The sequence below is a fragment of the Lissotriton vulgaris genome, chromosome 10 (genome assembly GCF_964263255.1).
Source record: "Lissotriton vulgaris chromosome 10, aLisVul1.2, whole genome shotgun sequence".
Taxonomy (NCBI): domain Eukaryota; kingdom Metazoa; phylum Chordata; class Amphibia; order Caudata; family Salamandridae; genus Lissotriton; species Lissotriton vulgaris.
The window spans coordinates 853,356,135-853,382,055 of NC_141698.1; the positions used below are offsets into that span (position 1 = coordinate 853,356,135).

At 40.0% G+C, this 25,921-nt stretch overlaps 1 protein-coding gene across 2 annotated transcripts in view; it reads right to left on the bottom strand.

Annotated features, from left to right (window-relative positions):
* Positions 1–25,921, bottom strand: part of ADAM22 (ADAM metallopeptidase domain 22) — a 1,128,810-nt gene that overhangs the window by 79,268 nt on the left and 1,023,621 nt on the right. Inside the window, exons 26-28 of one of the 2 annotated variants that reach the window (XM_086941795.1) lie at positions 24,621–24,638; positions 17,704–17,811; positions 474–574 (exon numbers count right to left, since the gene is read on the bottom strand). In XM_086941795.1, the coding sequence (XP_086797921.1) occupies positions 474–574; positions 17,704–17,811; positions 24,621–24,638 (227 nt within the window). Of the gene's footprint in view, positions 1–473; positions 575–17,616; positions 17,812–24,620; positions 24,639–25,921 lie in introns of both variants that reach the window. The other variant, XM_086941794.1, reaches the window with a different exon arrangement.

Genomic DNA, 25,921 nt, shown 5'->3' on the forward strand with positions numbered 1-25,921 from the left:
AGAAACAAATACATCAAATGACCTGCTCTAAATAGGAGTGGCAGTCTGATGTCCTTACTCTCACAGCTCTAAATCTGTCAGACTGTTGGAGTAAGGTTTCCGCTGTTGGTGACAGTGGGGGCACCGCCATCGGAAAGATGAAGGTCTGGCTGACTCATAATAGACCAGCTGGACCAAGGGTTTGAGGGACGGGGTACAAGGTACTCACAATGTACAACTTTCTTTCTCTGCCCACCAAACTCTAAATAAGACCCTTACTTAAATGTGTACTAGTAATGTATGGATTGAGAACCCCATATATTACGAGAAAAATGTAAGTGAAAACCACCCACAGCTATGAGACTTGTGCCTTATCAGTCTCAAAGAAGTAAGTGCAATTATCTTGATTGTGCAGAGTTTGGGGTGCTTCACCTTATGCAAAATCGCTTTTTACACAAGATAGCAAATGCAGTGATTTTTCTGAGCCCCTTTACCTTGCCAGGAGTTGCTTCTTGGCCGTCCATTTTCACAGACGTCAGAAATGTGTTTGGTGTCCGGGATCCTTTCACTCCATGAATGAGACAGTCCGTTTGACCTGCAATCGGAATGCACAGATGTTGTTCACTGCTCTCATCAAATGTCTCCTTCAAGTGCTTCAAGCTTGCGCGCTATGACACAGCAGCACGGCTCAGCATCGCAAAGAGTGCAGAGCGCAAGAATAGACAGACAGTTGAATGAAAAAGTGATTACAAGACAAACGAAAGGAACAGATGAAGACAAAACATTAACTTGCTCAATGAAGAGGATAGGCACACTATGTTCATCACACAAAAAACAAGGTTAAGATGACTATTTTAACTAAAAGAAGCATCTGTGTTTTTGAAGCTAGAAACAGTGTTAGAATAAGTTAAAGCATTGTTAATTACATTGAGTGTTGATCTGTCCTGTGATATTTTTGCTTGGTATTTTTCTACATGAGCAAACAATTCTTGTTGGCTCATTTTACTTTATCGAGTTTGGTGTTAGGTCAAAAAGGGAAGTCTTAGAACTTGGTCTGAACCATTAGCACTAGAGAATGAATGGGGGGTGGGGGGGGGGACATTCTCTCTGTCAAGGGGTGGAGGGAAGTCTGCTTTTCTAACAGGAGCAGTAACTAGAGGCAGTCAAGAGCTGTGGAAAATATGTGAATCTGCAGGGTTACTTATTTCTACGTGAAAAAAGAGGTAAAATCAATACAATAGATACTGGAAAAAAAACAAAATAATATTTCAAAGACCAATTCCAAAAATAATTAGAAATGTACACCCTGTTGCACTCTCTATATACATTTGCGACATTCACAGATGTTTAAAAAATAGCTCAGTTAGTTATAAATTCGATCCTAATTCAAATAGGTAGGATCTCTTACCCCTTTCAGAACACTTCTTCGCAGTGAAGTGATAGAAGGCAAGTGTCACCCTCACTCTCTTTTCCTTAGGCCCTGCTCTCCATGGCTGTGCACACAACGGCGCACATCTTGTTGCATTCAGGTGTTGCGGATAACATTTACTAGGTAAGTGAATTGAACAGGGGGGAGGGAATGGAGGGGGGGGGGGGATTCCGTGCAAACATGTAATTCATTGTAGGTCACCAAAGCTCAGACAGGTTTGCAACTCAGCTGATCTGCTATTAAAATAAGGGAGTCCATTTGTCAGTGCCTACATGATGCTATTCTACTTTAGAAGCCGCCACTGAGGTGCCACCACTTTGTCCTCAGCCACCCTCCCCCCCCTCGTTCTATTGTCTATTCATGCTCTCTGTCTGCCAAAAAATATATTGAGGTTGGCAAAAAGGCCCACAATCTGTGTGAACTAAGAAATGGTGGGAAACTAACAGACCTGTATTTTCCACAGAAAAAAAACAGTGCCACAGATATGTAGTTTCTGGTAATAGGTTACCTACCCCGCATAGACTTTATGGGCATAGAAAGGTAGAGTACAAATATGTGTGTTCTACTCTCCGAGAAGCTTCATTCCCAATGGCAGTGTAGTAGATCTGTCGCCCTGAACCTGGAAACTGCACTGAAACCCATATTGACTCACAGATTCGTGAACTTTGCCTCAGGAACGAACCACAGTATCTACTTGCGGTTTATCACTGTCAGCAATAACTCATGAAAAAGAGTGCATAATGAGTAGGCTCCTTTTGACTCCATCAACGCGAACTCAATCTAAAATAGTCTGAGAATGGATAAACCCATAATCAGGCATTCTCCTCTGTGTAATCCAAGATCCCAAGACATGAGGAAAGATTTGGATTAGTTAGAGTGTCCATGAAAAGCATTCATTTTTATTGTCATGATCTGGTGATTTGTTTGTGTAAGGGACCACTACAAGCATAATGCTTTTTTGGATACAATTACACTGACTTCCCAATGAGGTAAAGTTGAGTTACTGGGGAAAAGGCGATGTTTTCAATCAAATGCTTATATTTTTCCAACTTTTATCAGCATTTTGGCTCTTTTGCCTTTGCGCCATACAGAAAACCACATACATTTAAAATCGATCATTTATTGTATTTTAAACAACTGCCCCAAGATGGAAGCATTCGTTTGTAGCTCTAGCGCATCTTTATCCTCTGGGATGGCTCTGATGCTTGTGATGCAAGTTGAGGCTAGGAGCCTCCCCTGTTGAGGACCACTGCTGGATCCAAGACCGGCCACAGCCTTAACTATTTTCTGGAGCAATGACCTACACAGAACCTCAATATGGCAGGCATTGCAAGCAGCTGCAGCCACCCAGAGCCATTGCAGGTGAGAGCAACGCAGGTGCAAAATCATCCAGAATGTTTCTGTAGTCCAGGGGCTGGAGGGTGAATGTAGTGCAGGACCCACATATAGTCCCATATTTGGGGTGGAGCTCTGAGGCCTGGAAGCAGTGGTGACACTTAGGAGCAGAATCAAGGTTTATCGTCGAGAGTGAGCCTGAGTGCACATTGGAAAGATATCGGCCGGTCTGCACTCTACAGCTGCAATGCAAGGGTTCCATTGTGTGACTGGGAGCCCCGAGTCTGGGTACTGGCATTGATAAGAGGCCTCTCAACTACCAGACGTTTGCCACTAAATGCAAGACTGACTTTTTACATTGCAAGCTTCTATTTCCGAATAGGACAATGGGGAAGGAAGTAAGACTGCTTGCTGCCCTAGTTAGGTAGTTCGGACTGGACTGTTCCCATGAGGCACAGGGTCAGAGCTGATTTGCATATAGCCAGTGTCTGACCTAGGGTGGTGTGGAGTGCAATAAAACGATGGATTTAGGCCCAGATTCTTGTACTGGGGTGAATGTATGACATTGTTCTACATTCTGTCCATCAACTGTGTTTTTTTCTCAATCAAGGAGAGGCGCTTATTTTGGGGACTTTGACAGAGTTGCAATGCTCCTTCAATAGGATTGAGAGACAAATGTCAGTGAAGCGGAATTGGAAACCATGAAGATCTGAATGGTCGACCCAGCGAGCAACATGGTGGCACTAAGACCCCTGTGTTTGATTGTAGAAGGCTGACGCAGACGAGAGGTGAAGATCAAAGGAGCTAGAACTGGGAAGGTGCACATTATTGTGAATATAGTAATGCAGGTATGTACAGAAGGAGCACGAAATGGAGATGCATGCTTAGATTGATTGATTGATAGATACTGAAAAAAATAAACTGGGAGTCTCATAAGAGAGTGATCTGGTAACGTGTACAGCAGCTGGAATACAGCGATTTCAGGCTAGAGATAATAAAGTTCCCATTTTCCAAACAGCATCTGAACAGTGAGGCAGCAGCAAGTCTTAAAACAGATGAACAAAGAAGTGTTCATGTTGGGTGTAGAGGCCTTGTTATAGTTCCTGACTCAGTTGAGGATAGTTCAGGATTAGAGACGGAGGGTGAAGGTTTTTCTGTGCACCCAGACAGAAGGAACTAGAGTCTTTCTAATGGCGCTTCAAGCCTAGGCTCCACTGTGACCTGAAGTTAAACTATTTTTGAGGGACTGTAATCCAGGTAGATGCAGGACATAGGTTAGATGCAAAATATAGAAAATACCACATGCTGACCAGACTACTGCGATATTTGTCGGACCATTCAGGCTTTGCCAGGGTGTTACGTAAATAACCCTAGGGCATTGTTTCTCCTTTCTTTCATCTCGCTACATTTCTGGGCCGGAGGGATTTACTCATTTATGCTACAACAGAGAAAAAAGTGCAAAATTTGGTCTGGCGTTTGGGACAGTTTTACCTGTCTCACTGGAGTATTGGTTTACATTTTTGTTTTATCATATATAATATGCTTACAAAAGGGAGCTTTGAATAAACTCTCTTCATTCATTGGCCAGTTAAGTTGTCATTCACATTTTGTTTATGCCCATCAGAGCCTATCAGTGGCTCAACCAACTTCATCCACTGGCTATATTCAATATGATTGACAGCATTTTACTCCTTCATACGCGATAAAATGAATCTCATTTAGTAAATCCACCAAATGGCAACAAGTCTTTCCTTAAGTTCCTTGTCTTGAAGCTGCGCCATAAATATAGGTTAACCAAAACATTTTGCAAAGGGGCAAATATATTTGCTTGTGGTACACCAGTGGAACTTTATTTTACATTCATGCTGGGAAAAGAAAATGTCATATGACATTTTCTAAAATGAATTATCGACATTTCCAAACATTTGTAAGAACTGACAATGAAACTAACTTAAAAAGGACCTGTTTTCTTTTGGTTTTTATTTGCTATGTTGCGCTCCCAGTCAGTTCTGAGGAACAGGAACTTTTTACACACGATGCTCTGCTTCATTGCTGAAGAGTACACAAGTAATGTGCACATGGAGATTCCAAATTGTGAAAGTCTCGGTGGCTTGGGATCTGAATGAGAGCCCACCAACGCCAACGTTAAGCAACTCATTACTTCACCTACTCCAGGAGTGCCATAAACACAGTTTACCCAATAAATGTCTGTAGGGAGCAGAGCTAAATTACAATAATGGAACATGCTTCCAAAAGAATTTAAGACAAAAATTTCTTACTACATTTTAGAAAATCTAATTATTTATTAATAATGTTAAAAATTGATCATTTAAAATAAATTGACTTAAAAATAATAAAAGTATTTTCATAAAGAAATTGTTAGTTACTGCACACAGCAAAATGTGCTGGTCCAAAAAGTTGCTTAATGTGCAAGCAATGCAGCCCTCTGTTAATGTAAGGTGGCATAGCCAGTTTGGGGCACCCCCATGGCAGGTGATATTGAGTTGTAATTTATTTATATCCAGTACTGGCGTTTGGTGTTCCTGTAATGGAGGGCTGTCCCCTGATCCCCCAATACTGTAGCTGGATTCTTGTTGTCTTCATTTTCCCAACCTGAGGAAGAAAAGATCCTGCTTGGGAGCACAGCAGAGCAACAGTGCTGCTACTAAAAACTACTCTGCAGTAGGGCATTTTCTTATAGGATTTTGGGAAGTCTTAAATGAATGGAGTCGCCATTCAGTGAATTAAGGTAGGGAAGTTAAAGTACACTGACTGCTAATCTTTTGTAACTGAATGTCAGATGTTTTGACTGCTGATTTGCTATATTTTCTCTTTTAAAGATTGTTACGGAGATCTTCTTGCAATGTTGGAAGTATATTTTAAAGAAGATAATCACTGTTTTGTCGTGGTTTTATTTGATTTGTATATGTATACTTTTATGGCATTTGCTGACTACAAGAATTTTGATGACGAATTAGTGACTACAAAATTAAAAACAAGCACTGGCAAAGCCAATTGGTTGCTGCAATGCGAAATCTATCGCCTTTGTCAATGTCAATGTTTTTCAGCATTGCATGGCCAGATGGTAAGTGTTCCACAGGCAGATAGAGCACCCAAACACCCACTGCTGATGCACCATTACTCCTTTGTGTAATCACTAGGCATACATTAACTAGGCATCCCAAATTAAATTCACCATTTGATAGAGAGCAAAACACAATATCAATGTGTTAATTCCCTTTGAGTGCTGCCAAAATTACCTAGTAAAATCATGATACCTAGTTTGTTCAATAGGTGAATAGTGTAATTCATACTTGTGACGTGTATGTTACACACACATGCTGGGTGCAGGCACTCAATCCACTGAGCTATCTGACTGGCTAGAAGTATGTGAGCCAACAATCATCAAAATGCAGCGATAATTGCATGTGTAGATTCAAATTCAGGAATCCTTTATTCAAGCTATTCCCTCTTCCTAATTCATGGTATTTTGTGGGTCACTGCTATGTCTATCTGTTTTAACATAAACATGGTATAATCTGACCATAACTCCCTTCCAGTTAGTGCATTGCATTGGATTTACAACGATGACCTAGATGTCAAGGCCATTGCCAGAAAGTGGTAAGCCAGCTCATTAGGCCACTGTGCTGTTATCACTCCATCACATGGCTGGGTCCTGGCAGGGCTTACTCGACCTTTGGACATTCTGAGGGTAATAAAATGAATACTGTTATTATGTGTAACAGTAATATATTCTTGCAGTGCTTAGATACGTCAGCCCTAAATTTCAAAACGATAATATTGTATTATTTTTTTACCACTGTTGTTACTATGGTTCGCACAGGGCATAGCGACCTGGTAGGTTGCAGTTTTTAATCCGAGTAATGTGAATTTTCCTGGGTGCTCGCTTCAACATTTACCAAACCTACATCTCAGAGGTGGGGTGCCATCTTTTGATAGTACCTTTGTTTAATTTATCTTGTAATAAGTCTTTGACTGTTCATTAGCTGTTAAACTGTAATTCTGCAACACACCAAACCATGTGCTTGCTTATGTACTGTGCGCTGTGTTCTAAACCACAAAGCGCTTACTAGACAGATGCTCTCCAGTGCCTAGGAGTGCAGTTGGTGGCATGTGGCTCTTTGCAATGACCATCCAGTGAAATGAAACAAGACCTTCCCACAGCCTGTTTTATTAGTAACCGAAGTGGTCATGTGACATTGCAAGGCAATGGAGACCATGGAGAGTTTTTCTCATGTATTGTGCGCTGTATTGTAAACCACAAAGAGCTTACTATACGGATGCACTCCAGATGCACTCCAGTGCCTAGGAGTGCGGCTTGTGGCATGTGGTGCTTTACAATGACCATCCAGTGAATTGAAACAAGCCCTTCCTGAAGCCTGTTTTATTAGTAACCAGGGAGCCCAGGGGTGAGCATGAGTGACTGAAAGGCAACTGAAATGAAGCGGTCACATGACCTTGCAAGGCAATGGAGACCATAAAGGGGATTGCTCATGTACTGTGCACTGTATTCTAAACCACAAAACACTTACTATACAGATACTTTCCAGCACCTCTTCTACTATGGCACAGGGCAAGTAGCCACAGGGGTGTGGGAGGGAGCAAGCAACTGCTGGAGGATGGTGAGTGGTTGATGGGATAGGAAAAAATGCAGACAGGGGAGAGAAATTTCAAGATGGTTGGAGAAGCACAGGGCAAGCTGACATGGGACGGTTGATGGAGAACACGACAGTGGGTGGCGGACGATTGGGGCATGGGACAAGAAATAAGATGCATGATTTACAGGCCGATTTACAGAAACGGCGCGGCACGAGTGAAAACATGACTGCTACTGAAGTGGGCTCTTAAACAAAGAAAAAAGAAGTTCCTATAACAGTCATTAAATGGGAGAAGGAAATGACAAAAATTTACCAAAAATAAATGTTATATTATTTTCTCTTGGTTGTGGTTGATGATATAATGTTTGTTTGTACGTATCTAATATTCCTTTAAAGTTTTTTGTTTGTTTTTCAGTTACCCTACTCGTCCAAGCTCTCCCAAAAACAAACTGTTCTTTTTTATACAATTATATGTCTGCATCTAGAACATTATACTAAATAGTAAATCTACCCTCTCTCAGATATATGCAGTGTTTCCAATGTTTTTGGGCCTGGAGTTAGAAATATAAATCTGACGCTCTCCGAATGTTTGCATTTTCTCTAATATAAGTGGGATTAGAGCTAGAAGAACAACCTCCCAATACATGCACTTTCCCAAATGTTTATAGACATGAAGTTAGAAATGTAAATATTTCTATTCCATAATGTATGCACTTTTTCCAATGTAAGTGGAACTGGAGTTGAAATAGTCAATCTACCATCCCCAACAGATGCAGTTTCCTCAGTGTTTGTGGACACGGGGCCTGAAAAGTCAATCTAACTCTTCCCTGCTTTATGTACTTTCCTTAATATAAGTAGGAGTGGAGTTAAAATGGTCAGCTCGTCCCCTTCCCCAATTATATGTACTTTGCATAATGTTGGTTTGTAGAGTTAGAATACTTAACCTGCCCGCCTTTGATTTATGCTGGTTACTTTATGTTGGACGAGAATTAGAATAGTAACTCTCACCCGCCACACACTCATTGTTTTCTTTCAAATTGCAAATATTAGTGTATGCTTTACTTTCTTTTACTCTGTTTGAATGATTTTTATTTGCATTTTTTTTAATGAGGGTATCTATGTTTATAGTATTTATTGAACATGTTTTTAATAATAATATTTAATACATTAATACATTATGTTATTATAATAAACAAATACTCTTTATATAGGCATATTTTTATAATGTAAAATGTATTTTTAATTGAATAGTGCATGATATTTTTAAAATTAATGGAATTAAATCTAGGGTATTACAAATAAGTATAATTATGTATTTTAACTGTGAAATATTTGATTTACCTATTTGCCAACATGACATAATTTCTACATATTTTTACATTAAATATACTTCTACAGAATATTTTTTATATATTTAAAACCTTCTTTTATAAAAGGTTCACATGCAGGTTCGTTTTTGAAGGTACTATTGAAATATTTATGTTATATATGAGAGTAATTTTTTTAATATATTTATATATCATATGGATGTAAAATCAATATTTTTGTTCTCGATATGTTGACAGCAATATTTTTGTACCACAAGAATATCGTAGTCCATACTCTTACTTATTACCCTGCTAAGAGAGATAGCATTTAGATAATTGCTGTTCCCGCAGGATATTAAAGTCTGAGCACCCTTCTTGAGAGTAAAGTCACAAGATAATATATGAGAACGATGGTGATAAGCCCTAATGATAAGCGACAAAATGATAATATTAGTGGCTCCGGGGGCTCAAAAACCATCTAGTGTGTCGCAACAGAACTGGTCAAGTCATTAACATGTTGATTCAACCTACATAATTTCAAAAAGGCAAACACGTCTCAGGAGCCTGAAAAGTCGGAAAGACTCAAGTGTCCGAAGAGCCGGATATTTCATTGGGAGGATTTTGATCCCAAAGATGATAGACAATAGTTATGTTTTTTCCTAGATGCAAAATAAAAGAGGAGCCATTGCTTTAGTAAATCAGTAAGAAAGTAAAAGCTTTATCTGCTAGCCAGAATTGATTTTGGACTGTTTGTTTCTTCTTAGATTAATTTTATGATTCTTTTTTGTTGCCTCCTTTGACTGCTTCTCCCAATATTCCTCACTTCAGTTATAATTTCTGGAGCTCAGGTTGACAGAAAGAAGTGACAGCCATTACTTGCCAGCCCTTACTTGCCTTCAAGGACCTGCCATGAGACATATAGAGTGAGCTTGAATGTCAAATCCTGCATCTGTGGCACAGATTAAAAAGGAAGAGGAGAGTGTTGGAGGTATCAGACACTGCAGGTAAAGGTAAAGCCTATTATACAAGAGTGTAACACCCAGAAGAATCAATCAGATCTATTTAGTCACATATAAAAGCTGCATGTTGCAAAGGCGCCTTAATATTTCCTCACCCGGGGTACTCCTTCATGATTTTGCAAGGGTTAATAACATAAGCAACCACACGTATGGATGGAAAGCCACAACTCTCATGACAGCACACAATTCTACTTTGATTGTAGGGTCAGAAGGGTAGTCTAGCATATCTAGGGCTGCCGGCTATGAAATACAGATATGTGCAGGAATGTGGAATTCGATTAAGCGATTGATTAGTATTGTTGTCATACCAATTGAATTATATATGCATGCCTTTTGTTGTGCAAAGCACCAGTTACATGCCCTGTTGTAGGTTGCATTGTTGGGTTATTAAATGCCTTTGTTCGATTAGGAAAAATGTGATGGGAATGTTTGCATAGTTTCTCTGATGCTATTAGAGTAATCACATCTGGGCCTATCATCTGTGGTTATATGAAAATCTACTTGTATTTAATGAATAAAACTTTTTGTTATGTTATGCAAATTTTTAGAGGGCACTATCCTGCAGGAGGGTATCCTGGCACAGACCAGGTGTGAGTCTAGGAGGAACCTCTTTCAAGCAGCAGTAAGTCGTTCTACATTATAGGAGCAATGTAGGAGACGGATCAACTGCCAGATCATTTTTTCTGTATGTGTGGGATGTGTGCAAGTATGAGTATGGACTAGCTACATTTATTTAAATATATTAAAAAATGAATCTATGTAACGCACAAATATTTTCTAGATCGAGTTCATATATCTAAAAAAACATAAAATTATTTCCCCTCAGAACGAAATGGCACTTAGGTTTTCATATAAGAATGCCTTAGAATCTAGCTCACTCTGTCTGTCCAGTGTAGGTATGTAGAACTTTCATCCTGGAACTTTTTGACTGCAGAACTAAGACTTGGCCATTCACTCCTTTAGTTCATATATGCTCTAAAGACCAAACTCTTCCTTTAACTCTTCTCGGTTGGTAGAGTTGCAAGTTATACTAGTAATTTCTTCCTAAATATAGTGAACTAACTTTGGTAATGCAGTTTCTGGTGGCTACTCTATCTCCATGCAGATTCCTCAACTTATAATAGAACAATAGCAGAATGGGTCCAGAGAACTGTGGAGCAGTGCTGCCATGTGCCAACAGGTGGCACTATGCAACTCTGCAGTAGTCCATGCCTCCCCAGAATGGATGGAATTGTGCAGCGTAAAAGTGCCTTCCTTGTGAGCTGACATCAGTTGATTCACTATTCCTTTTCTGTACACTAAGACACAGAGGGGCTTATTTTCATGCTCCCTGCACACCAGTGGCGCAACCTGCTGCCCGATATTTACAAGGATATGTAAAACCACCCTGCGTGGCTTTACGTGTGCTAGTAAATATCGCCCCTTCGCACGCAACACTGTGCGTGTAAGGGGCATGACAGGGGTGTTCCTGTGGGTGTGCCCAAGCAACACCCATGTATTCTGATGCATTTCCAGATTTCCAAGAAATTGTAAACCTGGAAATGCGTCAGAATGCTATGGAACCTCAGGGGTGGCTTAGCAAAGAGCAACAAGGAGAAATATTTACATTTCTCCTCGGTTTTTTCCTATTTCAATGCATGCTGCATTATACAGCATGGAAAGAGGAAATCACCTCAAAATGTGTCCCATTCCTGCACAAAATCAATCTCCCCACGACGCAGGCATCTTGCTCCATGGTGCAAGGGTGCCTGTGCCGGCGCTTACAGCCGATTGTGCGCCAGCGCACAGGAAAGCAATAGATGCAACATATTGTTATAAATATGTCACATCCTTGTGCTTTGAAAGTGTTTCAGTGTGTCACAGCCAAATGGCTTGAGGCACGCACTGAGTCACATTCCTTGTAAATATGGCCTAGAGTGTCTTAGGTAACAGTGTCCTGCTCACTAACCTGGGACCTTTTTTTACATGGTAAAGGGCAATACTCAAAGAACTGTTGAGGTGGGAGGGCAGTGAGGAATCTGCACTTAGTATCAACAGAAAGAATGCTACTGAAGATAAGTACCTTGTTCTTCTGATAGATAATTATAACCACAGATTCCTCACCCAAGATCCGATTCCAAATGAGAATCAACCCTTTTTAGATGGTTTGTGAGTGGGCTCAGACCGAATCTTCCTGCAAATTATAATATTTTCCATCATTTACTAGAGAAATATATTAAATATAAAGTAGTGCAATTGTTTCAACATACCGGATTGCAATGTGCACAATGTTTCAAAATATAAAACTCAACTATAATTATAACTATTTTACCTCCTAGAATAATGATTGATGTATAGTAACTCTTTGAGCCTGTGGCAACTGCACAATCAGTAACTAATGGAGGAGGTGTAGTGTCATGATAGGGCACTGGGCCACCAACTAGTGAGGAAAAGCATACAATTTACTCTAAAAACAAGGGCCTCTGTCCTATCACCTTTGCCATTTGGAAGGTTGAGTTCTGTGTGGGGATAAACGCCAGGAAAAAAATTAATCAGAATGTGGGAAGCCACATCCCTGTCCCTTCCAAATCAATCTTCCCAGAGTATGTGCAGTGTTCACTTGAAGGAACAGAAGCAGCTCCCTTTCTTGATCACACGCAGACTTGGCAGATGGCAAATGAAAGCTTTCTAAACCCGTTCAGCTAAGTTTTTGGCAAATTGATTGTTAGACCTGTCATCCTTAGGGTATTCTTCCACTATACTTTTTTTGCTTGCTTGCCTCCAATTTTGCTGATCTTGTTTTGTTGGTTTTAGGACTCTGTGCACTTTACCACTGATTACCAGTCCTATAGTGCATGTGATCTCCCCTTAAATGGTTCACTGAAAAAATATGAAAGTTAAAAATATAGAAGTAAAAAATATCGATGTAAAAATATAGAATGCAAAAATATAGACTCCCTATACTTAAACAGGTAAGTAAAAAAATATTGAAAAAATAATATCGATGTAAAAAATATAGTTATATAAAATAACGAATTATATATTAAATAAACTTAATTAAAAACACATACATAATAATTTATATATTTCCTTGAAAACAATTAATAAACTATTAATTTAAATGTATTTTAGAATTTAAAAATTATATAAAAATGTACATATATATGTATGCATATATACACAAACATATATATACATATATACAAACACATTATATATATATACACACATATATATATATATATATATATATATATATATATATATATATATATATATATATATATATATATATATATATATATATATATATATATATATATATATGTGTGTGTGTGGGCGTGTGTGTGTGTGTGTGTGTGTGTGTGTGTACCAATAACATAAAGTCTAATAAAAAACATTCTATTATAAATGAAAACAAACTTTTAAAAAATCTTCAAACTTAAATTTCCCACTCCAGTGAGTGCAACAGTAGGGAAAGTGTTGGATAGCGGAGGGGTAAAAATTACTATTACCACTCCAGTGGGTGCAACAGTAGGAAACTTGATGGATAGTGGAGGGGTAGAAATTACTATTCCCACTCCAGTGAGTGCAACAGTAAGGAAGGAAAGTGTTGGATAGCAGATGGGTACAAATTACTATTCCCACTCCAGTAAATGCAACAGTAGGGAAACTGTTGGAGAACGGGGGGAAGAAATTACTATTCCCACTCCAGTGAGTGCAATGGTAGGGAAAGTGTTGGATAGCGGAGGGGTAAAAATTGCTATTACCACTCCAATGAGTGCAACAGTAGGGAAAGTGTTGGATAGCGGAGAGATTACAATAGTTATCCTTTCTGTTGACATATTTTTCTTAACAGCAATAATTTCTAGACATAGGCAGGAGACTGTAAGAAAGCTCACTCTCCCTCAAAAAGATGGCGCCTACGATCAGAGTCGAATAACAATGCAGCTGACTCGCCGTAGATGTCTATTGAGAAAAATGCTGCCAGTGGAGCATTAACTTCTGTAAAGAATAGAAGGCTCTTAATTATTTAATTAATTAAAAAAGCGCAAAACACATTATGCTCATTATTATGTGAATAAACTCAGGACAGGCATATTTCTACTGACCACTTCCCTGTCGGAGGATGTGACTTTCCCTGCCACAGTGTCTGGGTTAGGATCTTCGGAACTAGGGTGAAAGTGGGAATGCCCTGCCCACCATGAATCTGTGGAGAGGACCTCCACCACTCACCCGTAATGCCGAGCAAGCATCTCCTGGTGGGCAGCTTAATCATAGAGGAAGATTTCATTGGGCCCCTGATTGTGTTCTGAATGTGCTGAATTGTGCATAAAAACATGAAGCGGCAGATTTCAGAAAACGTTATGCAGTGCTGTGCAGCAAGTCACCTTGTTGCGCTGTACTGGGTGACAGGGAAAGGGCAGGAATATGCTGTATATAAGGCAATATGGTGCATTCCTGCCTTTTTCCCCTGCGCGGACGCCCTTCTCGCTGTCTATTGCCAACGCAGGCACTCTTACACCATGGTGCAAGGAGGCCTGTGTTATATGCAGGATTGTTTTTGTGCAGGAGGGGACACCTTCCTGCATAAGAACTATCCAGAGAAGCAAATTCCTCTTTCTGTTTGTGGTGCAGGATACAGCGAAATGTCACGGGGTCGTGGAGTCACCTATGTCGTTCCCCGTGACTGACTCTCCGTCTCCCCTACAGGACAGGTCCGGGCCCTTTAAGGGAAACCTGGACTTCCCGGATACTTGAACCTAACCCCTTGACGTCAGATGTCGTCGGCCTATCCTCATTGGCCGCAACAGAAGAAAAGCCATACCTGGAAGACACGGAGTTGTCGGTGAACCGAGGCGACATCGAGCCGAGAAGCAGAATCCGACCTGAGGAGAACGGAACTGGAGACGCCGAGTCGGAGAGAGGAGACGCCGAGACTGAGGGAAGACCCGGAGAAGCCGGGACTAGGAGAACAGACAACGGAACTTCGAAGCAAGAGGAAGACCCGGAAGACCCGCCGAGGGAGAAGCCAGGAGGCCACTGTCCCCACGCATCGCCCAGCCATGCGCAGGAAGATGCGTGGCTCAGCAAGGTACGGGGGCGCTTTAGAGGTCTCTTACGATTGAGAAAAGGGGGGGGCAGGTAACGTAGGAGAGGGAGGTACTGTCGTTCCAGGGCACCGGTTATTTTGAGCACTTTCCACTTCACACTTCGGGCTAGTGTTTTTTTGCGGTCGCTGATTGTGACGGTTGGTTGTTTGAATCCTCCTCACAAATGTTACCTTCACTCCTTGCCCCATTTTAAGTTGTTAGCATTGAGCAGTGAACTAACTGCCACGTTTCCTTTCTCTTATTTCTTCCGGGCGGGACGGTGAGACCTCCAGAAACCGACCGGGCTGAGGAGTAAACAGAAGACAAAGCAGGAAGAAACAGAACTCTATGAGCAAACCTGAACTAAATGTTGTAGAACACCTAATAAACCTTGGTGTCCTATAACCGCAATATTGGCTCCTTCTCTCCTTGTACACCCATAAGGTTACACACACCTAGCTAGAGGAGGTAAAGAGGAGATATAAAGACTTTTCTCCTCATTACGCCTCTCTGGAAGGCGTTCTGGTAAATCTGGGAATGCGTAAAAAACCCTGGGAGTTGCGTGGGAACACTCCAGCAACGCCCATGGAACGACTCCCTAGCGCAGGGTAAGGCAACGCACCAACTGGCACTGCATTGCTTTACTCCAGATTTATGGAGCGACTCAGGGCAACGCAAAGATTGTCTTCATAAATCTCATTCTGGACTTTGTGTCGCTGTTGCACCACCTGCTTGGTGGAAGATGGACACAACTCTGCCCGTAAAGATGTCCCTGCATCAAGTCAGTTTCTCCAGCCGGTGTGCACTACTTATCAAAGGGAGCTTGCCCAGTTCCGAGTCCTTGGTAGATCCTCCACTCAGCCAGGATTGAAACGCGACATTTACCTGAAGGCTCAATGGTGTGCCCTCTCACTCTGGATCAGGGGAGTTGCCAATTCAAATATAGGACATGAACTATGTGGCTCTTCCTGAACCGACCAGCAGCACCCCTTGGCAGCTCTCATAATACATTTGGACAGAGTCTTTGAATTGAAAACAGACTAATTTCAGAGACTTTTTCAGAAAACCTCTCCCCCCGTTTTCCTTTTTCCCCTTCAACAATTGTAGAAGTGGCCCATTCCGATGAGACTCCAGATGATTTTTATACTGTACAGATTTATTTACAGATGACGAGTCACCAGCATAATACATCCCCCTAAGAGATATGGTTGTCTGTGTTTGAACATAACAAGGTATCCATGTGAATTGTTATTAAAATTATTAAAGAACGAATAAATGAATGTTTACATTGGTCACCAGACTGAATGCTCCTTTGACCTTGTTCTCCCATCAAAGAACTAATCATTTCCACGACGGGTTTTTTGTTTTGCTTATTTGTAACTCTGGTCCAACCTACCATGTGTAAAAGACCCGTCCATCTTCACTCACGAGGGGTGGTTTTCTTTTAGAATTTTTTTTAGTAAGGCATACCTTAGAAATATCTTGGATACTGCTTGACATGAACTACACTTACAAATAAACAGGAACTCCACAGGACACTAATAGTTACATTTATCCTCAAACTATAGAAATGTAGAACTGACGAACTGACGTACTGTTGTTATATATACAAAACAGAGCACAGTGAAATACAATTGGCAGATCAATTAAATATCTTAACAAGGGGACCAATGAGAGGGTTCACTGAACAAGGCTAGGGTTGCGTTTTGGGGGCAGGGCACCAGTGAACGACAGAGACTCTTATTGAGAAAAACAGCACATCAGCAAATTGCCATGATTATTTATTGTCCTAGTGATCTCTAAGGGGCGCCAATATGAGGGTTCACTGAGAAAGGTGAGGGTTGCTTTTTGGGGGTCCACGGTGACTAATAGGGACTCCTGTTCGACAAAACAGCACATTCGTATATTAACCAGTGTATTATCATGATTGATAATTTTGCTAGTAATTACAATATTTCTATAGAACACCTTTTGTGCTGTGCCTTTCATTCATGTTTAGAACATTAATGCCAGTCCTAATATTGATTCACTATTAATGTGTTGTTGTTCTCTGAGACAGTTCAGGCAAATTGTGCAATGTTTATTGATACGAAAGATGATTTGCGGAGAATAACCGATGCACAAAAAAGGTGGAATGGAATGAAACTTCATATATATGCACTATTGGTTAAACTATCCCAGTCGATTTTCTGTATATTTCTCACATGCATCATTTGTAATAAAGTACTGAAGCTAATAATATGCCATTCTTTGACGGGGGGATTCACTAAAAGCCTTAAAAGATGAGGGGCTAGGGGTTGGTATTTTCAAAGGAGGTCGCCTCTTGAAATAGTAACACTCTGGTCTAAAGATTACAATGTACAACAAATATGAGAACAGTGATAGTCAGCGTGTTGGGTAATCAAATAAATCTAAAACACCTAGAAAATGACTGACAATAAAAAATACAGTGGATGCAAGGCAAGAAGGCAAGAAGCATTAGCGATGCAGCGATGTAAGATAGCTTCAAACAAACCAAAAACAGTAAACACATTTTCAAAATGAATAAATGGACTTTTAATCAGTTTCATTCGAGAATCACATGTAAAGCACGACAGCTACCTTTTCCTTTGACTGCACAGGCATGGTATAATAATGATGGAAGAATTAGGGTGACCTTCACTTCGAATCATTTTTATATGCCATATTTCCGAAATGCTCCCAATTTGTAAGTGATCAATTTAGGCCCAGGCACAAAACAAACAGTTCAAAGTATCCTCTAGTGCAGAGCATACTTCAAAGCAACCCCAGCAGTCAGAGAACAAGGGATGCTCTTTTGTTGTTAACAAATGACAAAGAAGGAAGAAGTAATCAAACCTGCTGCAAAATAATGAAATGTTCTGACTAATGGAATAATGTGTGATGGAACAGGTAGAAATCTGAAAATGCGACAGAAAAGCAGACCTCTTCTTAGAACTAGATGCAGAGTTTGAGCTGACTCCGGGAGGCATGTCGCTATAAAAAGAGTCGGCATCTCCAGGCTTTTTTACATAATCTCCCTGGGGAATTTGTCTGAAGCATAATAAACACAGGAGAGTCAGAAAACAAGGCACAAAGACTACATGCGCACACTTACACAAATAGAACACATATTAGTTTGGGGGAGGAGGGAAGGGACAAGGATAATGGTATACACAAGTTAGCAACATTAACAAAGGATTTGGACAACCACATCAGCAGAAGGTCTGTGGCACTTACAGCGTTAACTTTTTCATCCATCTGTCTTAGATTTGTTAATCTAACATTGCACTACATATTTTCACGACATTGTTCAGCGTTATGTTTTGGATAAGTCTATGTCACTGTAGGTGAGTTTTAGAGCTATTAACAAGTGAAAACATTAAACACTGAATTAAGGTGCAACGTTTCTGATTAAAAGTTGGTGAAGGTCTAGGTATTTAAAACACTGACGAATTACAAATGCAACAGTAGACATAGGTATATCGTTGCAGTCTTACATTTTCGATCAATACAGGGAACAGTGTCTCTAAAATATAAAACTGTACAATGCATTGCAAACTATTGCAAATAACGGAGTGAGGGAGAACAACACAGAGCTCAGACCATATTAGAATAGTCCTCTAAATAATCTAAAACTTTAATACACACACAGACTATGTATTCAATCAAAAATCACTGATAACCCACGGCCCTTGTGTTTGCCAAGAAGAAAGCTGCAATTCAGACATCCCTGGGCCGAAACATGTCTACAATACTTCCGCAACCAGAGAAACTTCACTGTAAATTTAAAATGCAGTATGATACCAACAATTAAACTATTGGGCTTAATTGGACATGACATGTTGGTTTCCTGTGTCAGAGCTAGAACATGGACCTATGTACTAAATAGTTGTTACCAAATAACTCTGTTATCTTAAGGCACATTCTCAATTAAATGTACACACAAAAAAAAACAATGGAGGTGTTTTTTTATATTGTCCTTTATGATTGTACTACTGAATATGAGCCTCCAGAATTTCGTGAGAAAGGAATCTCAAGGACAGAATATTGAGGGACAAAATATCTAAAGTTAAGTGCATATAGGGTAGTATAAATGTAATATTCCTAACTCAACATATGCATACCTTGAAGATATATGTTCCCAATAGGTACATTTATGTGGAGTTAGTTATAGGAAATTGAGACTTACTTACCTGTCAATTTTATGCTGTTGAAATTTTGTCCTCAACATTGTGTCCTATCGATAATCTGGGTTCGATAGTCAGGATGCCCACACATCTCTATGGATTTTTTCACACAATATCTTAATTAGATGAAGAGATGTAAATATTGTTTACTTTTAAACTCTTTCCGAAATTCAGGCTGAGAGAACTCATATGGATGATCTCTTAAAATATATTCTTAATCCTTCCTTTTCTTAGTTGCGCTAAATCAAAATCCACCTTCCCCCTTTTTCGATGGAACTATTTTTTTTACTAAAATAGCAAGCATTCTCTCTAAATCAAATTAAATGTACCACTAGCCAAATGTAATAACTGTCTGTTGAGGACCTTGGCTGTGCAGCATATTGATCCCACAATCAAAACTAGTATTGAATATGCATTTTCCCTAAAACCCGGCCACTCAACTATGTAGATGTTCAGGTATCTAACAGGTAGGGACTGAGGCTCATAAGGACAGCTGAACTCTGTCACTCTTTCCAGATTACTGCATAATGAGGATTCATGCCAGGATTTATGATTTTCCACTAGCTAATGCAATTTATTTTAGAAATATGCCAGATTTGTAGTAATCTATAACAGCTAGGCTGATGGAATTTGTGTAGCATGGACTTACGTCTGCAAATTTAATATGGAGTTGATTCTTCACTCCAAGGCATATTTTTGTTTAACCTCTTGCTTACTTGTCCATATGCATAGGCTCAGCTAAAGGTAGATTTAGGTAGTTGCCCAAGTAAATAGTTCTCTAAATGCTACTTGTTATAATGTTGTAATATAATGCCTTAGAGTTCCAGCTAAGATTTGCAATCATTGAACCTAAAGACCAAAAAAGTAAACAGTTGCTATATAAGTTATGTTTTGCCGTTTTTGCCAAATTGAGAACCTTATGTCCTCTTAGAACACTAATCGGAGTGACAATTCATGGTGACAGTTCCCACTGCCCCCCTCCATCTGTCATGTAAACTGGTTCCTGACATTTGGATGTATAGGACTCTGCTGTTTCCTTTTGGTGTGGTACAAAGTCTATGCAAATTACAAACAATTGTTCAGGAGCAAAATATTTAGCTACCCATAAATGTACTCAGATAAACCCAAAAGAAGTCGTAATACAACAATTGTGTGGAGGAACACGATTTAGAGTATACAGCATGAAGAGTATTGTATTGTTGAGGATATATGATTCAATAAATCACATTTAATCGTAGGCAAACCAGCTGCAAACAATAGGTACTGGTCAGAAACAGTTGATGCTTCTGCTAAGAAATACTCATGATGTATACCTTAATTACATTAAAACACACACATAATATGTAGAAATAGAATACACTCGAGTGGAAAAGGATTATAATCTATAATTTACTTAATACACTAGTTTGTAACATAGATTGATTCTCAATGTCAGAATGGTGCCACCTAATGGAAACACTACTTAAATCCTTTTTTTGCAAAGGCCAGAAAAAATAGATATCATACCCTATTACAGACATTTCAGTATATAATATTATAATTACAATAATTTGATTTTATAATATTATATGAACAAAGCATAGAGATGACTAAAGGCCTTTGTATTCCTGGAGGTGATGATTTGTGGTTTTAACTAACATTAAGTTATGGGACTGCCGGGTCGCCACTGTCCAGCTACACATTTGCTGAGCTTTATGGCTGTGCCGAAGGACTTTTTCTACAAAGCTAAATATGTCTAGTGTGGTCCTTGTGTGCCATTCAGAAATACAAGAGACCAGTGACTGGTACTTGAAAACTCCTACAAATTAATTTCTCAGGTTGTATGGCAATTTTTGAGATGATGTTTGAGAGGTTTTCATAATTAGAATAAAAATTCCTTAATCTGAAAATACATTTCAGATATCTCACTTTGCTAAACAGTAATGGAGAAGTTTTATTTAAAACGCCATTCAACCAGGTGTGACTAAAGGGAACTCGCACCTCTTGGCAGAAAGAGAATCTTATTTGTATGCGCAAGTGGGTGTTCGCTGCTACATCATGCACTTCCCAGGCTTCTAATTATCTGTGGAAAATCGCAGGATTAAGGATTGGAGATTACCAAGGTTTATCCTGGATTTTTCACTGGGCATTATAAACGTGTTCACACTGTTCTTTATCCAGCCTGCATTTCTCACTCAACAAAAAGATGTATGATTGACAATTAAATATTGGCTAAGCAGTTAGGTAACATAATCTCTTGGCTTAGGCTAAAAGTTGTGCTACTGTAGTAAGACACTGGTAGAATAAAATGAAGTACTGAATAGGTATAAGCATATTATAAGACACTGGTAGAAATAAGGCAGATATTGGAGAGGAGGCTGAAAAAAGTAGAGTACAGTTTACTACGAGTAGAAGAAATCCAGGACATAGGGAGGAAGGAAACATTGGTTGGATGGAACATGGTTTTATTCAATCAGAGAAGGTGTTGTGAAGAAAATGACCGCTTACAAAGTATCAGCATTTGTAGCCACAGGACAAACAGCTCACCCAAAGGTCATGACCTGGTGCGTTTGCATGAACAGCTCTTTCTTGTGGCTTGATGTCATGCACAGGAGCACACAGCTTCCTGCTCTTCATTTGACTCCAGGTAAGTCATCAGTGTTGTTGTTGGTTCATGACACAGAAAGGGAGAGTGTTATTTAACCCGTTAAGTGCTGCGAACGTTCGGCGGACGTCGCGTGCACTACCTTGCTAGTGCTGCGCACATCCGCTGAACACTCCGGTTCCGCCCACGCAATGGAACTTCCGCACTGGGGCGGAATTTGTGGCGCGCTTAACGGGTTAAGAGGTAATGGCAATGATTGGTTTAGGAGTCTCAACCAATGAGATACTAACCTCTCCACTTTAAAAACCTGTACCATACAAATCAACCAATCTTCAATTTAAGCCTGAAAAGATGGCCGAATCCTAAGTATTTTGCTAGAGAAGGATAATTGCTGCTTTACTTGCAGGAGAAAAAACTAGGAAGGTTTTCCTGATTTTAAACTTGAATCTATGTCTTCTTGTATTTGTATTTCATGACTCTAGACTTCTGAACAGATCCCACAGGAATGATGGAATCTTCGTCTGCTGTGGGAAGTCTTCAAACTCTAAATGGGATTAGAACATTGGAATGTTGGGAGCTCCATTGCAGACAATGGAGTGCTCCCTGCTTCTACGGGCCGGTAAAGGCCCGCAGAGCAACATTCCAATGTTCTACAAAGGCTTCTGGAAGCTCGAGGGGATTTATATCCCCTCGAGCTTCGAGAACCCTTTGTTTAATTTGTCAGAACATTCTGCCCTCTAGTGTCAGAATGTTCTAATAGCCTTATAGCCCTTCGTAGCAGGGCTATACCGGCTATTAAAGTCCAGCTGTCTCGTTAAAGTCCCTCGCCTTCGGCTCGGGCCTTTAACGAATCAGCGGGCCTTTAATAGCCGGTATAGCCCGCTACGGAGGGCTATAAGGGTATATAAGCCACCTGACTTTCATGATAGCCTGAAAACAAGGCTCTTCTTAAAATATCAGAAACACTGCCATTGTTTCCTCTCTCAGGGCCACTATGCCTTAAAGAGTGAATGTGCATTTCCACTTCAGGTTCCAGCTCTCTGGAATGACTGCCTGTTGGATATGTGATTGATCAACAACTACCTGGCTTTCATGATTGCCCCAGAACAAGTCTCTTCTCAAAGTCTCTTTGCAGAAGCAACCAAATATATGTTAAATACATATAATCGTCTACAATTTCCTTGCCACATTATGAAAAACACTTGTGTTCTGGTAATCCAATCAATATTCCCAGCCCATGACTTGTACTGCTACAATGATTTACTTAGAAAGCCAAAAAGGTCATGTTCTCATTCAAGTCTAACTGTCTGTGTTGCTGCGAACGTATGACGGTATTCCGTATGCGTTTATCATGCATGCCTTGAGGGGTGCTGGTTTTTGGAATAGTTTAATTTATTATTCCAACTCCAGTCTGTACAACAGCAGGGAAGGTGATGGACTCCAATTCCAACACTATTCCACCAATGTGCTGTCCCTAAAGCAAGTCATTTTAACAACTTGCATGCAGAACAAATGCGTGCTTAAGACGAGTTTGTACTGTTGCTGGCACTGTGAAGGCACAGCGTGATTAGGGCTTCGTCCTAAAGGACTTTTACCAATGCTGGAATGTATGACTGGGTTTCACATGTGTTTATCACACATGCCTTGGGAACGACGTCATTAGAACAAACGAATCTTTAGCACACAGGCGCTCTGCACCCAAGTCGTTATAGCGGCTTGCCTTGGGAGGTGCTGGATTTTGGAATAGTTCAATTTACTATTCCAACTCCAGTCTGCGCAACAGCAGGGAAGGTGATGGACTTTAATTCCAACACTATTCTACCAATGGGCCCCCCTAAAGCAAGTTGTTTTAATGACTTGCATGCAGAACGAATGCATACTTAAGACGCGTTTGTTCTGTTGCTGGTGCTGTGAACGCACAGCGTGATGGGGGCTTCATCCTAAAGGACGTTTCCTGATGCTGAGGTTTCTGGACTAATGACGTGCATTGTCTTTCAACCTTGGGCGCTTAACCCTTGATTTACGCAGAATATGAAAGAAAAACTACATTAAAGGACCAGAGGGTATTTTACAAAATCAGGAATTTGCAAGATAATAAAGATCATATGCTATATTATATATCTGTTAAAGTTGGTCAGTGAAGTATAATGATACAGTGAACTGACATATGTGTTAAAATGACACCTAGATTGTTCATTTAATATTTGAATAACCGGCTTCGTGGGAAGCTTGGACAGCACTGTAGAATGAATGAAATCCGTTTTGAAAGTCATAGGAGCAGCACGCTAATGCCTTCTCTTCATGTGTACCATGACCGTGCTCCCAAATAGGAATGAAACTGCAAGGAGTTTGGTACATTGAGTGCCCCAGTACACATCATAGGATCCTGAATAAGATGGTAGGCCAGCGTATAGTGCACCAGGATACTGATTCTTGAAGCACATGTAAGATTCAAAGGAGAAATGTGACTTTATGCAAAATATATTTAAACTCTAGGCTTATCTCCACATGGAGATATCAGGGAGCAGTTGCATAGGAAGAGGGGTGCGGTTGTTGCGGGACGCCCCGGGTGTCATCACTGAGGGGGTGACAAAATGGCAAAAATATGTGTTTTAAACACATTTTTTAGCCATTTTGTCAAGCCTGGGGTGACAAGAAATTTTCCGGCCCGGGTACCACCTGACCCTGCTACGCCACTGTCAGGAAGACCTCATCAAATTCAACATATAAAAAAATCTAAATGTTTTACTAGTCAGGAAATATTAAAATGTGCAGAGGAGGGAATAGATTTCAGAGCTGTGCATTTGCTGACAGAAAACTAAAAAGTGGATTGGGATCAGTTGCTATGGATTGGCTTTAAGGCTCATTTACTTGATGAATCAGGTGCATGTGGTCCCATCACTGTATTTTTAACCTTTGCAAAAAAAGTTTCAGCTCCGGTCAAAGGAAGGCACCATTCTGACAGGGCACATCTATAGAAAGGAGGGTTTTTGATATGATGTGCCCAAGTCTAGTTAGCGATCACATTGCAATAATTATGCTGTCTTGATTAGGATGTGAAACATTATCATTGTTCTTATGTTACATACCTTTGTTTCCTATAGTTTCTTTCCAAGACAGGGAAGAAAAATAAAAAAGAATGAGTTACAGATGCAATTGTTTCTGAACTGAAGACACTGCATACAGTTTTGCATTGTTGCATCTTTTCCACCATAACATTATTTATTTAATAAAGAATATGCACAGGTTTATCTCACAAACTTAGTACTATAATGAGAAAGCTACATACCTCAAAGTAAACATATTTGTTCTCTTTCTTATGTTCCACTCTAAAATAATCCAGCACCTCATAGAGGGTCTGAAGACATCCACACAGCTGGAGCGCCAAAGACACACAAGGGTAGAACCACTACTGACAAGATCCCCTGAAGTGATACTATTGGGCATTACTGTCCCCTTCCACATGCCAGACTCCTAGATCTTCAAAGATATTCTCTCGCTGGTGGTGATGAGGAACATTAGATGGGGAATCACAAAACCGGAATGACACCGGTTAATGATGCAGAAGCGACAACATTGTTCCAGTTAGGTAAGAAAAGGTTATCAGCGCACTGTAGAAACTTCAATCTTGGAAGATGCCAATGCTTAAAGCTTACCAAGAACTGTGAGACATGGAAAAGGTAGAATACCTTATTAAAAATGAAATACATGGAGATATTCAAGGCTGTATGAATTTTACAAGTTGCACAACCATGAATACCAATCCAAGGAATAGCTGGAGACTTCATATTGCTTTTAGAGTTAAGAACTGCAGACCAGTGAAGACTGGGAAGGGCAGCACAGTGACATCCAAAGGTGTGACATTAACTTGTTTATAACTCAAGCCTGTGAGTTATCGCAGGCCAATAACATTGTATACTGCCAAATTGCTAGACTCTGAGACAAACCATTTTTGCGATTTTAACAATAAGATGGCCAATTGAGGTGACAACTCAAAGTTCATGTTTGATACTCTATGGGAATTTCAAACTTGAAACAGTCATTTGAAATGGTAGAGTAAGGGGGAAATATCTGAACAGCTTCTGAGACCATAGAATACATGTTGAGGGGCATCTTTAGTCCATTCTATCCTGTTAAAAGCAGAAGATTGATCCAAATATGAGCATTTTGGCATAACGTGGAAACTAGAGGGTAACTACAATGCACCACCTCCGAATATCAAAGGAAACATCTCCAAGCAACTCGTCTACATAATGTGTAAGCTCAGTGCAAAATTGAGAGTTCGGTGGCATCCAAGGGTCAGAAGGTAATTTGAATGCTTGGTGCAATGAAGTTAAAACAGTGGACCGTGTTGCAAAAATTCACCTCAGTCCTGCTAAAGGGGAATCGG